At 35.6% G+C, this 18,055-nt stretch overlaps 1 protein-coding gene across 1 annotated transcript in view; it reads right to left on the bottom strand.

Annotated features, from left to right (window-relative positions):
• The window catches only part of ATRNL1 (attractin like 1), a 527,700-nt gene that overhangs the window by 350,748 nt on the left and 158,897 nt on the right, over positions 1–18,055 (bottom strand). The window contains exons 21-23 of the mRNA XM_083363299.1: positions 11,365–11,459; positions 9,700–9,778; positions 7,562–7,719 (exon numbers count right to left, since the gene is read on the bottom strand). Of these exons, the coding sequence (XP_083219425.1) occupies positions 7,562–7,719; positions 9,700–9,778; positions 11,365–11,459 (332 nt within the window). The remainder of the gene's footprint in view (positions 1–7,561; positions 7,720–9,699; positions 9,779–11,364; positions 11,460–18,055) is intronic.

Genomic DNA, 18,055 nt, shown 5'->3' with positions numbered 1-18,055 from the left:
TGGAGTACATGGGAGGACACCACGGAGGAAGCCATTGCTGTCCAAAAAAAATATTGCAGCACATTTGAAGTTTGCAAAATGTTCCACAGCAGTACTGGCCAAATATACAGTGGACAGGTGAAACCAAAATTGAGTTGTTTGGGAAAAACACACAACACTATGTGTGGAGAAAAAAAGGCACAGCACACCAACATCAAAACCTCATCCCCACTGTAAAACATGGCGGAGGGAGCATCATGGTTTGGGGCTGCTTTGCTGCCTCAGGGCCTGGACGGATTGTTGTCATTGATGGGAAAATGAATTCCAGAGTTTATCAGGACATTTTGCAGGAAAACGTACAACCATCTGTCCGCCAACTGAAGCTCCGCAGAGGATGGGTGATGCAACAGGACAATGACCCAAAGCATACAAGTAATTCAACAAAACAATGGCTTCAACAGAACAGAATACGCCTTCTGGAGTGGCCCAGTCAGAGTCCTGACCTCAGCCCGATTGAAATGCTGTGGCATGACCTTAAGAGAGCGATTCACACCAGACATCCCAAGAATATTGCTACACTGAAACAGTTTTGTGCAGAGGAGTGGTCCAAAATTACTCCAGATCTTTGTGCAGGTCTGATCTGCAACTACAGGAAATGTTTGGTTGAGGTTATTGCTGCCAAAGGAGGGTCAACCAGTTATTAAGTCCAAAGGTTCACATACTTTTTCCACCCTGCACTGTGAATGTTTCCATCTTATGTTCAATTAAAACATGACAACAGCTAATGTTTGTGTAGTATTATTTTAATCAGACTGTGTTTTTCTATTGTTGTGACTTACACGACGTTTAGAGCGGATTTTATGGCCAATTCATGCAAAACTCCACGTAATCCCAAAGGGTTCACATACTTTTTCTTGCAACTGTATATGCATAATTCTTACTGGTGCTAAGATTGCTACCTGTGCATGGAACCTAGAGGAAAGAATTATTAGCTCAGCACTACTATTTAGATTTGACTAGAATTGCTGCCACAAAGCAGAATATTATTTCTGTAATATGAAATAACCAGTAAACTAATGTTATGCATTAAAAAGCCTGATATAAAATCTAAATTCTTAATTGTGAAATCTTAATTGCAATGAGTTTAGGATTTAATAGCTTATAAAAGAAATAGTATAACATTTAAACTTTTAAAGTTAAAAATAGTTAAGATTGGTAATAATGATAGACAAGTAAAAACAGAATCAGTATTTACAAAAGACTGTCACAAAAACTTTAAACCAAAAGAGCTCCTATTATGATTTTATTATAGCTTACTCTTAAGTAAAAAAAAGATATAGGAATACAGTTGAATTATCTACTAAAGCATATATAAAAAGCAGCATAAAATGAAGAGATCAAATTAGCTCTACTTATGTAAACAATTAAGTATGTTTCTAATGGAGACAATTTGGTGTAGTGGTTAAAGTACCAGGCTAGAAATTAGAATAAAATGAGTTCTAGTCCTGTCTTACGCACTTAGCCAGCTGGGTGACCTTGGAGTAGTCACTCTCTCTCAGCCCTAGGAAGCTAGTAATGGCAAACCACTTTTGAAACCTTTGATAATGAAACTGCAGGAACTAGTCCAGGTAGACACCAGGAATGACTCAAAGGGACCCAAGAAGTGGTAATGGTTTTCAAGGCCCTACATGGCATGGGTCCGGAGTACCTCGGGGATCACCTGCTGCCGGCATCAACTTCCCTCCACCCTGTGCGTTCCCACAGAGAGGGCCTCCTCAGGGTGCCACCGGTCAGAGAATGTCGTCTGGTGGCCCCCAGGGGGAGGGCCTTCTCTGTGGGCGCCCCGGACTTATGGAATCAGTTGCCGGTTGAGCTCCGGACGGCGCCTGACCTTCGCTCCTTCCGACGCGATCTAAAGACCTATTTATTTGAACAAGCTGGCCTGGCGTGATGGGGGATGTGTTGGGGTTTTTATTGCGGGTTTTTTATACTATTATTTATTGTTTTAGCTCGGGCTTCTATTTAATTCTCTTTTAACTTTTGTACTTTGTATTTTATATGTGCCCTGTTCACCGCCCTGAGTCCTTCAGGAGAAGGGCAGTATACAAATATAATAAACTTAAACTTAAACTTAAGTTTCTTCTCATTAGAAACCAAAAAGTTTCTAATCAACTCATATGGACCATCACAAAAAGTTAAAGAATGAAAATGCATCTTGTTTTCCAAATTACAGAAAAATACATTACAGCAAAATTACAGCCACAGCAGATATCTCCTTCAACCCTTCAGGATACCTCTTCAACTTATAATAGAAGCAAATTGATTGCTTTGCAAGCAGTATTACTTCAATTGATTTTTTTGTTCCTCCCCACTAGCTCCCTGGAAAAGCCAAACACAATTCTAAAGACGCATTTTCAAAACAAGCGTAAGAGTTTCTTTAAGCGAATGCTTAAGAATATAAATGAACTTTTATTAGGTTACAAAAATCAGTGTAATCATTTTACAAAAAGTGCTTAATCAGCTTAGGGAAGCTATTACAGGCACAGTGTGCCTTAAGTTGTATTTTTCCTCTTTCCCAATAGATATACTAAAAGTAAGAGCTGACAGAAAATTCTATTTCAGTTGATGGACAAAAAAATTAACCACTTCTATACTCCCGAATATGTGATTCATTGAGACAAAAATCAAGGGCTGTTCATAACTATTTTCAGTCTAATACCATAGCACATCTTTTACTAGGTCTGTAATAATAGGGCTGCATTTTCAGTAAGCTGAAAAATGAATAGTTTTATAAAATTATCCTTAAGGATTGTCATCAGGGAAACTAGAATTAAGATATAATTTCTACCAGGTTTATACTACAATATATTATCCTGGATCCTACATTTCACAAATGTGCATAGTTTTCCAGTGGGAATCCTCCATAGCATCCTAAAATCTTTTACAATGTTGTATCTTTATCATTTTTCTACAAACTTCAGGATAGTTTTAGAGGTTTGTATTCTCTTATGAAACATATTACAGATGTGTCCTTAACAGATTACCGGTATTTTATATTTCGGAATAAAAATCAGAATAAAATCAGGAAGGTAAAAGTAAAAATCAAAATAAAAATCAAAAGGTCCATGATATAGGTTCATACTGTATTCTAACATCCAGTGACTCCACTATATTAAAATAAACATGCCACCAAAGCAACCAACCAGAAAACAAAATTTGCAAATGTCAAAATATGAAAAACTTTCCTCATTTGTCAGGTACCATTATCTAGTTCAATATTATTTTAAGGATGGAGATGCAAAGGCAGACTAAAGAGCAATAGCAGTTAAGGCTCTCATATCATCCCATAGTGCTTTACAGCACCTCTTTGGGTGGTTTACATGTAAGCATACTGATTCCAACAATCTGGGTCTTCATTTTACCAATCTCAGAAGGACAGAAGACTGAGTCAATCATTATACCAACCTCAGAAGGATGGAAGACTGAGTCAACTTTGAGCCCGCCAGGATCAAACTCTGAGCTATGGGTAGAATTAGCCTGCAATACTGTATTCTAACTACTATGCCGCCAAGGCTCCTTGTCAGTTTCTTTTGTAAATCTTAATATAAAATTTGATATGGTATCCACTGGGAATTTAATATACTTTAGAATGGGGCTGATATTTGGAGCACATATCTTGTAGGAAGCCAAAATATATATTTTTTCACTTAGCTGGAAGCTTGAGATGAGAATATATTATATATTATGTGATGTCGTCCTACTTGCTTGTAGAGAGATTGACATTCCAAGTTTACATTTGAAACATTAGAAATATATCTACTATAGTACATTTAGAATTGCAATGAATTAAATTTTACATGAGTAAAGGCATTTTTTTTTATGTTTGGTTCACTTAAAATTGTCCCATACTTCAGTGCTATGTTCAGTTCTGAAGTAATAAGCTAAGGCAATCATAATATTGACTTAGTGAAAAAGTTTTGTGTAGCTCCTGTGAGACATGTTACTCACAGATGGTATTTAGGCAATTCTAAAATAAATAAATAAATGACAGAAATCTCATGTTAATGCCAAATATCATGAGATTTAATTGTTTCTTTCTTCCCTGAAAACTCACTTCAATGATTTTGAACATGTTGATTGGCAATTTTCAGCTATTTTTAAAAACTAGATTTAACCTTTTCATTACAGTACCTCCCTCACCCCAGCCTATATTGCCTGCTTTAAGCCGTTGCTATTATAATTCTGTTTTGATATTTCTCTGAAGACAAATACTTGTTTCAGTTGCCAGAATAATACATACAAAGTAATCTTAGAAAATGAAAATATCCTATCTGAAACATTCTAGTGTCTGATCAATATATTTTGAAAATGTAGTCTTTATTCACTGACAAACAGTTGCCACCAAAATCATTATGGGGTTTAGAACCCTTAGAACATTGAGCAGTAAATCAATATTGTTTCACATCATTTAAGTTGTTGTGAACAACATAATTTATATACAGTCTCTTGTGTATGCAAATCTGAGGTCCTATTCTTGCACAGCTGCTGCAGAAATTGCTCTCTGCTGTGGCTGCATGTATATGCATACATAGGAATTTCACTTCAGTATCATTCTAGAAAATTGGCTGCACATGTAATTGTGAAAGCTTTCAAAGAAAAGAGTTGCTGGAACAGTTTTGAAAGAAATGTTTTGTACACACTCCTATATATTGTAACACATTCCTTTCAATCAAAAGCTTTGCAAAGCAAAACATAAACCAAGATGAAGTAGAAGTCTCATTCATTCAAAACATAAATAAGATTGAATGATCAAATAATTCTACCTGTTGACACTGTATATCATTGGAGAAACTATGGAACTTCCTAGTTAAATATATCAGAACATATTGTTAAATCAAAGCTCATGGCGCTTATCAGCTTGAGATCCCTCACTTCTTTACATTCACTAATTTTTGTCTTTATCTTTTTTATCTTTTATTGATTTTATTGTAATTTCTGTGTTTGATTGTTGTGAACAGCCCAGAGTCATTGACAGCCTACAAATTTAATACATTATGATTGGTTGCACAGACAGATGTTTAGACTGGATTTGGCATTTTCATCCACCTATCAAGCTTCCCGAGAACCTGGCATAGACAGATGTTATTGTTTGATGGTGTTAAATGTATTGTTGCATTCCAGTTGTTTTGGGATTGTACCCAAGATGTCTGTTACTATTTGCAGTATCTTTGCTTTCTTTTGCCATAGCTGTTCTACATAAACTTGCACGTCTTTATATTTTGTGACTTTTTCCAGTTCTTTCCTTTCTGTTCTGATGCCTCCCAGTAATGCCACATCCACTATCCAGACCTTTGTTTATTTGTGATCCCACCAGTACTTGCTTGCAGCCAAATGGAATTCTTTCAGATATTCCAATGCACATTGTTGGTACTTTGTCATTCTATGTGATCTTCTTGAAGCAGCTAACTAGGTAACTATTTTTTCAGCTTCTTTGCAGGGGCAAGTATTTGCTGTCTTCTCAATTCTGGTTTTGTATGCATTTATTTTTATGGGTGTTATCAACTGTTATGATTATTTAAATGCTAAGGTTATTCTAGGGGACGCGGTGGCTCAGTGGGTTAGGATGCTGAGCTTGTCGATCAGAAGGTCGGCAGTTTGGCGGGTTGAATCCCGAGTGCTGCGTAACAGAGTGAGCGCCTGTTACTTGTCCCAGCTTCTGCCAACCTAGCAGTTCGAAAGCATGTAAAAATGCAAGTAGAAAAATAGGGACCACTCCGGTGGGAAGGTAACAGCGTTCCGTGTGCCTTTGGCGTCTAGTCATGCCGGCCACATGACCACGGAGATGTCCTCGGACAAGCGCTGGCTCTTCGGCTTTGAAACGGAGATGAGCACCGGCCCCTAGAGTCGGAAACAACTAGCACGCATGTGCGGGGGAACCTTTACCTTAAGGTTATTCTGTTAAGAATCTATGATGTAGCGTAAATTGCAAAAGAGCATAAGAGGGCTTTTCTATTAGAAAACATTATAAAGATTTCAGACTTTATGTTGCTCTTTCTTATACTTTTTCAATTATGTTATTTTGATTAAAGAATCAATATTGTTCCACATAGAGAAGTAGAAAAGCAGAACACCTGTGAGTCAGCTAGGAATAAGAATATGCTTTGGGAAGTGGTGGAGGGCTGCTCATTTCTTAAAGAAATTGTGGGGAACATTCTGAAATTTTGCTTTTTATCCAAACTCCCTCTTTCCTCTAAAAATTTTGTCTAGAAAGTTACGGAAAATTGTGTGAAAAAGAAAAGTGTAAAGGAAATTGTTACCTATTCTTTCATCAGAGAATCCCCAAATGTTGGTTACCATTATGAAATGAATGTTTCTAATTGTACAATTGTAGATGAAATTAGGGCCATGATGAAAGCCATTTATCCCAAATTTGTTTTCTGAGCTGTGTTTAAATAAATGATGTTTGTTCACAGCAATTTTGTGTACAATAAAATCTATTATTATGACTGTTAAAATAGTTTACATAAATGTGCAAAATGATTTATGCAAAAATGGACAAATTCAAAAGTTTGTCTATTAAATGGCATATTAGACAACTGTTTATATAAGACAAAGCAGTACTTGTAAACCTGGAAAGTACTTGCAATTTTATAGAATTAAAAGGGGTGTGTGTGTGTGTGTGTGTGTGTGTGTGTGTGTGTGTATATATATATATATATATATATATATATATATATATATATATATATATATATATATAAATGAATTACGGATTGAATGATTCATACACGCATAGATGAAATCCATAGTATTCCTTTTTCTAAAATAGTTGAAATTATATATAGACTAGGACAGGGAAGACAGGTTCAAATTCATTTTAAATTAAAGAAGTTCAGTGGATGCCCTTAAGCCTTTCACTCATTCTTAGTAAATTAATCTCAAAAATTGTTGGTGTGAAGGAAAATGGATGAGGGTGGGCTACATAAACCACCCTGAGGTCCTGTAGAAATGGTAGGATACAGATCTAATATTTTTTTTAAAAAAAAACTGAAATATTTAGATGCTCTTCATACAAGCCTTTAAGAAGCAAGGTTTTTTGTGACAGACCAAGCAATTAATATATGCTTACCAAATTTTACATTTTTTCTTTTTCCTATACAATCAAATCACAGAATTATCACATAGCTAATCAGTGATTCTCAAAAGTATGGCTAGCATGTAGATTTGCAGCTTCACCAAACAATAAAGCTAGATCTTTATTTTATACATGTAGATCAGGCATGTCAAACTTGTGATGTCACGTGATGTCGTGTGATGCATTGTGACTTTTTCCCCATTGCCGGCAATGGGGTGGGGGCAGTTTCAGCGTGACGCATCTGGCCTGCGGGCCAGCAGTTTGACATGCCTGCTGTAGATGGTACAGTTTCAGAAAAGCTGGGAATGCTTTTTTAAAAAGAATAGTAATATACACACAATAAGAAGAATATGTCCAATACATAATCCAAGGTCTCCCTCCATATTCTGCATTCAGATGTGCATTTCTCGTGGCCTGGAAACAGCACTATAAGTTGTTTATACTAACCTGTATTTTGATTGGCCATGAAAAGTTGCTGACATATACATAGAAAGTAATATTTGGGTTGCTTCTGAAATTGAATTTTTCACAGGAAAAACTGTCTCTATATTCCTTGATATTAGTCTTCGAAACTACAGGAATCTCTTCTCCAGATATTGTTCCAGCTTTTAAAAAATATAAAAAGTCAATAAAAGACCATTAAGCAATTGTTAAATTACATCATATATTATATATGTGCATGAGAAAGATACAAAAATGTATAATTAGATTGAAGTTAAATATGTTAATGGAGCATAGTAGAAAAACATAACTAAATTATAAAAATGAAGTAATTACACAGATAAAAAAATCTGTCACTATATGAATATATATGTATATCCTATTACAAGTTTGTTTCAACCATATATAATAGAATTGTATATAAAGCAACTTTGTTTCATTTAATTTCATGGTTAATACAGTTTCCAGAAGTAATTTATACATAGTAATTTATACTAAAACTGCAAAGTTATTCAAGTATAGAATTGTCTTGATTGTGAAATATTGCTGTAGTTTTGCAACTGTTGCTAACAAAGATAATATCAAACCAGATAAACCTATTTCATTTGCAAGAAATGAGATTATTCAGCTATGCTATTTAATCTGTATATTGTTGAACTAGTAAAATAAGTTAACAGTGATTTTAAAAAAAAAACACATCCATGCAGAACTCAGGAAAGGCAGTGGATTGAAGAGAAATGAGTTCCACTTAAGAATCCAGTAGAGGAAAGTGTTTAGTAAAAGGGCTTATCCATCCTTTGGCGTCAGCCAGGCATGATATTGGGAAACACCCAATATTTATCAAGTTCCTAGTTTCATATTAAATGCAATTAAGTATAACAATCTAGGAAGGGTCTTTTTTTAAAATTTGAGACAGGAATAGCATATGTTTTTTGATATTAATGCTACATAGTTTTATATTTATGTCTACATTCTAAATATTTAAATTACAGGCATAACCGGGTTCTTTAGAAATCATAATTCAGTGCCAATATTATGCAGAAATGAATTTTTTATATTGATTTTTATTGTAACAAAAGCATTATAGGGAACTTTTGGAAAAGGTATCCTTTGGTAAACTTACTCAAGGATAGTGTCTTTGCTCTTTTTGAAATATTATTATCAGCTTTGATTTTACTGGCTTGTGCTAACATTGATAGGTATTATGAATAACCTATAATCCCAACACAGAAGTTCTTCAACATAATAGAAGTGTATTCAATGTCCATTCAATACATGGAATTGATGGAATATCAGTTGTCAGTTACAGCATCATTGTAATGATATTTAATCACTTCACTGTCTTCAGATGTTCTTGTGAGGTCCAGCATTTAAGATTGACACTCGAACTATAAATTAAATAGATGTGGAATTTACTCTGGGAAGATTGGCACTATGTGTGGTCATGATTTCTTTCTAAATATTGTGCTCTTCCTCAAATATATTTACAAATATAGAAATCATACATGCAAATATATAAATGCAAAGCTTCCATTTTCATTCTGCATAATTCATTAAAATTCAATCAATGATGCTCTCTTTGGATATATTTACGAAAGTCAACAGAACCAATACAAGGAAACTTTCTAAACAAAGCTTTTTATCAAAACCCAATGAAAAAAAACTGGATCCAAAAGTTTGAGTGTGGGGAGAAGGAACAGATGATAAGCAGATTCTTTTATGAGAACACACAGAAGAATTTTCTTGTTTGATATCAATGTTAAGGTTAATAATTAAATTCCAAGCTTCAACACTGAAACAAAGAAATTAAAAACTCAGTCTCTGCTGTAGTCAAGAAAGTAATTTATCTTAATTAAAATCACTCTTTTCATAATACTGCCACTTTAAATTTTAAAGAGCATACAAGGTTTTGTTACTCAAGTAATTTTAATTGAATAAGAAAGTTAACATGTTAATGAACTTTAATTTAATTTGCAAATTATCTGTTTTAAGTAATGTCATTAATAATGTCACAATGAGAATGGGAAAAGTATTTTATTAACATTTACTAATAAGAAACAAAAAGCAATCATGTAAATATAGTGAGCCCATTACTACGTGAGATAATATTAAAGAGCGAAAACTACTAGTAATGTCTTTCTTACCTGTAGAGCCAATAGACCATGTGATATTCAGGTTAAAGTTATTTGATGCATTAATTGATATGTCCAAATTTTTGTTTGACTAAAAATTTTAAAAACAAAACACATAAACATTACATTAAAAACAGCTTAATCTTTGATCATAGGTAGTCAAACATAGATATTGACCCTAAACACCCTGGACTTGATTCAGGAAAGGAAATTCACTCAAACAAGGCATCTTCCAGCCACCAACAAAGAAGATTTCTACAGTTAACAGAGAACTACTAGATACAATTAGTACTAGAGAATCAAATTTTTCCAAAATCCAAAACAGTAGGGGAAGGCGGAAGGGGGAACATTTTTTCTGGAGAAAATTGGATTAGATGTAACATTTTTATCATCTTTTATGCAATCATTTTATTATTTTGTAAGACGCACTATATGGAAATTTGGTTAGAAAACTAAGAATTATTGTTTATGGTTTGAATTTTTTTAGAAGTGTTTAATACTGCATCTCCAAACCGTTAAACTTCAAGAAATGATATCCCGATAATTACAACAGATGTTAATTTTTGCTTTCTCAACAGGAGGGAGTATTAAAGTATTACATAAATAGACAAGCATTAAAGATTGAAAACAGAAGACATCAACATTAAGTGAAGATACAAAATTACTGTTTTGGATAGATACAGAATGACAAGAAAATTCTTTTAGGAAAAGAAGGAAAATAGTGGCATTGTGGCATAATGAAACACTGTCTAATCATTTTCAAACATTATATTTGAACTTGTATAACTATTAGCAGTTAGTTCTTTAATTATTTTACCCTTTAAAGCTTAGCTAGAAATTTAGTTATATGATTATTGTTGTTGCCTTAAAGTGAATTTTTGAGTTCTGGAGACTTCCTGGACAATACTTGCAGTTTTCTTGGCAAATGAGTTTACTTTGTAAAGTAAATGAGTTTAACTACAAAAATAATAGAGTAAAATGCTACTTCAGTCTACAAAAGTCTAAGAAATAAAGACTCAATATTAACAAGTCTACAAAAGGTTTTTTTCTTATTTTCTCTTGTTTTCATTTTTTTTTCATACTACATCATTTATCCTTATATGTTTATATGACTGCTTCCAGACCAGGATTATTCACAGAAGCAGCTCGATTAGTTAATCCTAACTATATGCTCCATAGACCAAATTAGTGACACTGAATAATGAAGACATGGAATGAGGGATAACAAACTGGCTTACTATGTGACAGAAGGAGAAACTTCCTGACAGTTAGAACAACTAACCAGTGGAACAACCTGCCTCCAGAAGTGGTGAAGGCTCCAACACTGGACGTTTTTAAGAAAAGACTGGACAGCCATTTGCCTGAAATGGTATAGGGTTTCCTGCCTGAGCAGGGGTTGGACTAGATGACCTCCAAGGTCCCTTCCAACTTATTATTATTATTATTAAGTTGTAAGAACAACAGTACTGATAGGGGAAAAACAGCCATTTTTTTCAGCTTCAGTAATAAGGCTTCAAAGCTTACAGTTACATCATCAGTTCCTACTTGTTTTAAGATTACCTATCATAGTTCTATTTGGCTCCATTCTGTTTTTCAAAGAGATTTGTTTAGAAAAAGAGGTACACATAAAACTATAATAGAAAATTTTAACACAGGTTCTGATTTACAGCAACTTACCTGTTCAGGATTTGCAATGAAGTTTATGGCAGTGTGATGGCGATCATCTTCTTGTAACAGACTGAAGGTAAACTGGTAGTCAATCAGTAAACTATCTGTGAATGAAGTATTAAAATGAACAGATGGGATCATGCTGAATTCAGAAGTTTCAGATTCATGAAAACTTCAAAATAGTCTAGAATGTATACACTACAGGTAGAGAAATAGTAAGCTTGATCTACAAATTTTATCATTCTTTATTGCATTTCTGCTTTCTCGTGCTTAAGCCACAAAAATTAAGAAAAATAAAATGCAATGTTAGAATGCAATGTATGCATGATTATTTATGTTTATTTATATTTCACATTTTTGAACAACCCACCTTGCTCAACAAATATGTTGAATGTCACATGTTTTCATTATTTTATTATTATTAATAAATGTCAATAATTTTAATTAGTCATTTCAAGTATTAAATCCAATAAATGGTAGAGGACAGAAATGATTTGCTTTCCTTTCTATAGCTTACCACGCTATGGAAGGTTTACCCAATTCCAATGAAGCTTCTGAGACCATATAAGGGGTAGTTATTGATGCAGTTTGTTTGATACTGGTTTTCATTTTATATATATATATATATATATATATATATATATATATATATATTTTCCTATAATGCATTTTGGGGAATTCAGAATAAGACCAAGAAGTTATCAGCACAAGATTTTTACAGTGACAAACACTTAACTATTTACTAGGTTTGGCAGTGAGCAATATTTGATAAGGAAAGCAAAATCACCTTTATATGTAGGGTTTCTGCACTTTAAATCTGCAATTTAAAGATTTTTCAGGATCAGCTCAGCAATACCATTATCAATAGGCAATTTCTTTCTCTTCTAAAATTTATAGATCAAAGTTTATGAGAGTAGGATAATAAGCGTAACCATCAATAGCTGCTTTTTGCACTGATACACATACAAAGAACTATCCAACATGGATTGCCCCTGCCCTTATTACTTCAAAGATTGAATCAGATAAAATAAAGATGGTCATATCATCCACCCAAATCATCCACAAGTACCCAATATTACTATACACACATCTCTTGCTATCCTATAGGACTAAGAAAGATAGTGAGTTGTATAGTTCAGTACAGTAGAAAATGGGCTGGTATTTAGATAAATACAAAATCAAAGTCATAGTGGTTGCAAAAAATGCCAAAAGATGGAATATAGCTGAAAACCCAACAGAGCAGGTGCATATTTGGGAGTGATTTTTCAGCACAAGGGAATCTGTGCTTGGGTTTATTATTGTTCATATATCGGCATGATATCATGAAATTTTAATCAGGAATCATTTAAATCATTTCATAAGAATTGAATAATTAATGTTATTTAAACCATATGAAATGGATCATATATTTTGGAAGCCATGTAAATGTAATAGAGCAAGGGATGTTTCTGTTCTTTGGATTAGGACTTGAAACAATTTTCGTAACAAATTCATAACATTTACCAAATAAGTCATAGTGAGCTGTAAAAGCTTTGCTTATTTCTTTCGGTTTCCTAAACACCTGCAGCAAATCTGGATGTCAAAATTTCTGTCTCCTTTGGATTTTGGAAAAGTCAAAACTGAGCACATTTTCGTGAAAGAATTCGTTTTAAAGAAATCACAAAGGAATAGTGATTTCTGAAAATTCAGGATGCTGAAAATGAACCATATAACAAATGTGGCCATCTAAGCTACAGCTACAGGTACATTTGTAAATGGCTATAGACAGCTTATACAAATGGTAATCTTTAATATATGTTGTTTTAATATCCATAATCCTTAAATGGTATGGAAAGCTGGAACACAACCCTGCATTATTTCAGACAGAAATATATATCCAGATTGTTCCTAAATTAAATTTATTTACTTCCCAATAGTTTAAGATTATTTATTACTGAGTAAAATTATACAAATATGTCTCATCTTTCAAATATCTTTGTCCCTATAACTTTATCAAGGTATTTAATTCATAAAATATTAATTAGTTAGTTATAATGGATAACTGCTGAATATCTATTACATTATATGCCATACTAACCTATGAGAGAAATTTTGATGAATTTATGCATTCTGAAATTTAATTGATTTACTTGACAATTTTATAAATATTTAAGATAATTATTTTCACATAATTATTTTATTATATTATTTTCACATAAAACTTTATCACTTTTAATGCATAAAGTTATTAATTTGTATAGTTTTATTTCTAGTCAAACTTCTTTAATTTATAAAAATGTTTGGCATGACAACTCTCCCCATATGTTTTTTTCCTTTGTACCTTGCATAAAGAAATACATCACTTCACACTTGAAACCACATTATATTACATTTTGCAGTCTTTCAACATCAAGACCAGTCTCAAGCTCTCTTCTTTATATAAAAATATTACCTATTACAAATATATAAAAACTGAGTGATTACTGCTTTTAAAAGTTGCACACATAATGTAGTCATTTCAGTATGTTAGATATCAAAACCTAAACTATTTAAATAAAGATGTAACAGTCTAAGCAATTGTTTAATTTCAATATCTTTGCTGAGTTTTTAAGGAGCAATTCGTTTTCTGATGAGCACACAAGATTCTGTGGAAGGTTAATGGGAGTTTTGTGACTGTATACTGTAGGGAATAAATACATGGCTCTAGTCAAAATACTTATAAAATATGCCTTAACACTTAGCCTTTAAAATGCTTTGCTATAGCCTTTTAATGCTCAGAAACAAATTGAGAGCAAATCTAACTTTCTAGAGCATTATTACACCATGACTATTCCAACTTTGGACAGTTTTCAAAAATAAAACTTTTTAAAAAATTTTTTAAAAAAATTGTGGAGTCAAATCCAGTTACTAGACTTGCATAGTCCTGTACAGTTGCTGGTATTTATTAGTATTATTTGTAGGTTACTTACCGTATCCTGTCTTTTAAAATCCCTTAGCCTATAACTATTTTCGACTCAAATGTTATAATCAAAATTATTATACAAATAATGAAGACTGGGTTTTGCTATGAAGATAATACTCTATCTATGTCCAGGGGCTCTAGTTTCCTCAGGAGCAGATTCAATGGGCATGTGTGGGACTATAGGGAGAATGAGAAAAGAGAAATTCCTATCTAATGAATGAAAATACACTGAGGTAATTTTCAATTTAGCACCACAGCTGCAATGTAAAACTAGTACTTGTTCAAACACATAAAAATGGTTAAAAAGTTCCCATCTTATACAAAAAATATTAAAATAAAGTCTTTAGAAAATAATTTTAAAATTGCAAAAGAAAACAGCAAAGATTTGACTAAAGAGTTAAGAAGGTAGCAAAGTTCAATCCCTAAGAACTTCATTGGTCGATAGCAGGGCTTTTCAACCTTTTCACAGATTGTACCACTTTTAGGATATGGCAATATACAAATACCACCAGTCGCCTGGCAAGGTGTCAAAATCTTGATGACCCTCCCCCCAAAAGGAAAAAAGTGATAAAGTACAGGTCGTCATTGACGGTTTGCTTAGCGACTGTTACAATGGCACTGGAAAAAAGTGACTTATGACCATTTTTCACACTTATGACCATTGCTGCCTGACCCCAGGGTCTTGTGATTTACATTCGGATGCTTAGCAACTGATTCATATTTATGATGGTTGCAGTGTTTCAGGATCATGTGATCCTCTTCTGCAACCAAAACAAGTGAAGTCAGTGGGAAAAGAGATTCACTTAACAACTGTGTTACTAACAAATGCAGTGATTCACTTAACAAATGTGGCAAGAAAAGTCATAAATTTCTCACTTAGCAACATAAATTTTGGGCTCAACTGTGGTCATAGGTTGAGAAGTATCTGTATGCCCACTTACCACACTTTTAATGGGAAACTTGTGCCTGTTTCTCTGACATTAATCTTTGCATTGTTCTATGCCCTTCTCTCCCTCTGCTTGTCTCAAAGAAGCCTCTCCTCTTCTCTGTCTCTTTCCCTGTTGTCTTTTTTTCTCTCCCTTTCCCACCAAAACCTCTTCCTTTTATAACCTCTCTTCTCTCCCCCCTCCTCCTCATCTCTTTGGTGCAACTCCAGTTGATTCCTCTCCCCCAGGGTACGAGCTGCTCTCGAGTCAATCAGCTGGAGCCCTGGTGCCTATCCTGGGCGCTCAGCAGAGCCCCGGTCACACTACAGCTCCAGCTGACTCTCTCATAGGCCTGTGAAGTGCTACCACCGCTATAGCTCATCCCCCCCACTACCCTTTCAGATTTCTTTTTACACTTTTTTTACAGTGCTTTTCAACCTTTGTACGCATACCACCTGCCAGGTGCCAAAGTACCACCAGTGGTATGTGTGCCACGGGTTTAAAAGCACTGGTCTAAAGGATGCAAAGGGAAAGTTGTAAACAGATCAAATCACATAACAAATTTACACAGTTTTTGCTCATTGTTCAATAAGATCTATTCTTTGCATAAAGCAACCCAGAGTGAACAACAAACATTAAGTGAAACAAAATTGAGCAGACAAACAGTGCAGTACTAATTATTGCTAGTATTAATTAAGATATTTACAATCTTTCAGTAATTTTACACTGGCAGAGTAACCACAATATTTATGTGTGTTCTTTGAAACAGCTTTTTTTTTTTACCAATTTTATTCAAGTTTGGATTTTTTACTTAAAGCTACATTTATTGTTATTGTGCAAATCTAAGTCTAACAAAATTACTTTTTCAGAGAATTATTTTTACTCTCCTAGCAATTTACTGCCCCCCCAAAAAATCAATTGTTTTCATTTATAAGGCTCACGTTCATATAATCTTCTATTATTACAGAATCCATGCAATCATTAGTATTTAGTTTCCAATTCAATACTTTTCAAAAAAATTATCACTATTTAATTTTCAAAGTATTTTTTTTTCATTTCCATTGTTTTCATTTCACAACTGTTTTATCACAGGTAATTCTCATATTAAAATACATCAAGGATACTCAAGGGAAATAAATGTGGGAGTCCTGGCAGCCTGGAAACCGGTTGCGGAATTCCTGATACTGAGGATTAACTGGGTTAGTCTCTGGCAGCATGTTTGTAGCCTTTTATTTAATTTAATTGCTGCTGCTGCTTATGGGGTTGGCAGCTTGAAGATCGGCCCTGATTGCGATTGTGATTGCATTGGGATTACATCGGATGATGGCTGGAGACCGATGCAGGGTTTGGATGGATTGAGATTTCCTTGCTCTTGTGACTTCCTTTGATGGTCCGGAACAAACCCGGGACTGGACTGCGGTGAGAGGGCGGCCCTGAACTGGTCACCAACCTCCCCGCTGGTGTGAGAGGCCAGTGGGGGAGGTTCTACCCGGCAATGACGTTTACCCACTCCAGACTGGATCTCACAGCTGTGGTGAGAGGTCAGCTGTGAGCTCATCGTCTGGACTGGCTCAGGTGAGAGCAGAGCCGGATTGGTGGACGAAGACATGTTCCGGTTTTAACATCTTAACATCTTTAACATCTTACAACATCTGATAACATCTGACTTTCCATTGTGAACAATGGCTCACATGGATATTTGCTCTGTATGGTCCGATTACAATATTCTGGGTGGGACTTGTACGCCCTTAGGGGGGCTTCTCCCTCCTGGTCACGACCAGCCTGTTCGCTTACCATCTCCCTTGATGACGGGCCCAATTGTTGGGATCCCGAGAGGTGGTTGGGTTTACCTAGGGGCCTCTGGGGGAGACACATTAAGAGGCCCCTGATATGTTTTTAGCCAGTTATTTTAAAGGGTTAGGGAGGGGGAGGAATAGTGGGGAGGGGAAGGAACTAATAACCGGCACTCAGTCTGGGTCCGTTATGGGCTCTGGTGGAATGGGGTTGGGGGTGGAGGCTGCTGGCTCTGCGTGTGCTGGGGTGGGGTGTCAAATCCCCATGACGATAGGGAATGGCAGCAGGTGGTTGCACGGAGGGCCACATCAATATCTGGGATCGCGCCCTCGCTATCTTCGAGCGGTGGCGCGCTCCGACCCTCCGGTTAGCACCCTTTTGCCTGGGGATGAGGGTGATCAGGTCCCTGAGCTTAGGCTGGTGTATTTCAATGCCAGATCCGTTGTTAATAAGGCTCCCCTCGTTCGTGATTTGATCGAGGAGGAATGCGTGGATCTGGCATGCATTACCGAAACCTGGTTGGGCTCGGAGGGAGGGGTCCCTCTGACTGAGCTATGCCCCCCAGGTTTCTGTGTGCTATACCAGCCACGGGCTCAGGGTAGGGGCGGTGGGGTGGAGGTGGTGATTCGGGAGACTTTATGTCCGCGGGAGACCACCATTGTCCAGATAGGTGGGAGTGAGTCCCTCCTCCTGAGATTCGGCCCTCGGGTCCAGATGGGCTTGTTGCTCACATACCTGGTACCCAGCTGTGTGGCAACAGCCCTGCCTGGGCTGCTCGACACCCTCTCAGGGTTGGCGGTGGAGTTTTCCAGGCTTATAGTGCTGGGTGACTTCAACCTGCCTTCCCTGGGAGGGTTGTCAGAGGTAGCTTGGGGGTTCATGGCTTCCATGACGGCCATGGACCTGACCCAGGTAATTCAGGGCCCGACTCATGTGGGGGGTCACACTCTCGACCTGGTGTTTTTATCTGGGCAGTAGTTGGATGATCTGGGAGGGGGTTTGCCAGCCATCTTCCCCGTCATGGTCCGATCTTTATCTC

This window comes from Vipera ursinii, assembly GCF_947247035.1.
Source record: "Vipera ursinii genome assembly, chromosome: 5".
NCBI classification, from domain to species: domain Eukaryota; kingdom Metazoa; phylum Chordata; class Lepidosauria; order Squamata; family Viperidae; genus Vipera; species Vipera ursinii.
The sequence above is the reverse complement of the archived record's forward strand: the minus strand, read 5'-3'. Positions and strand labels throughout refer to the sequence as shown.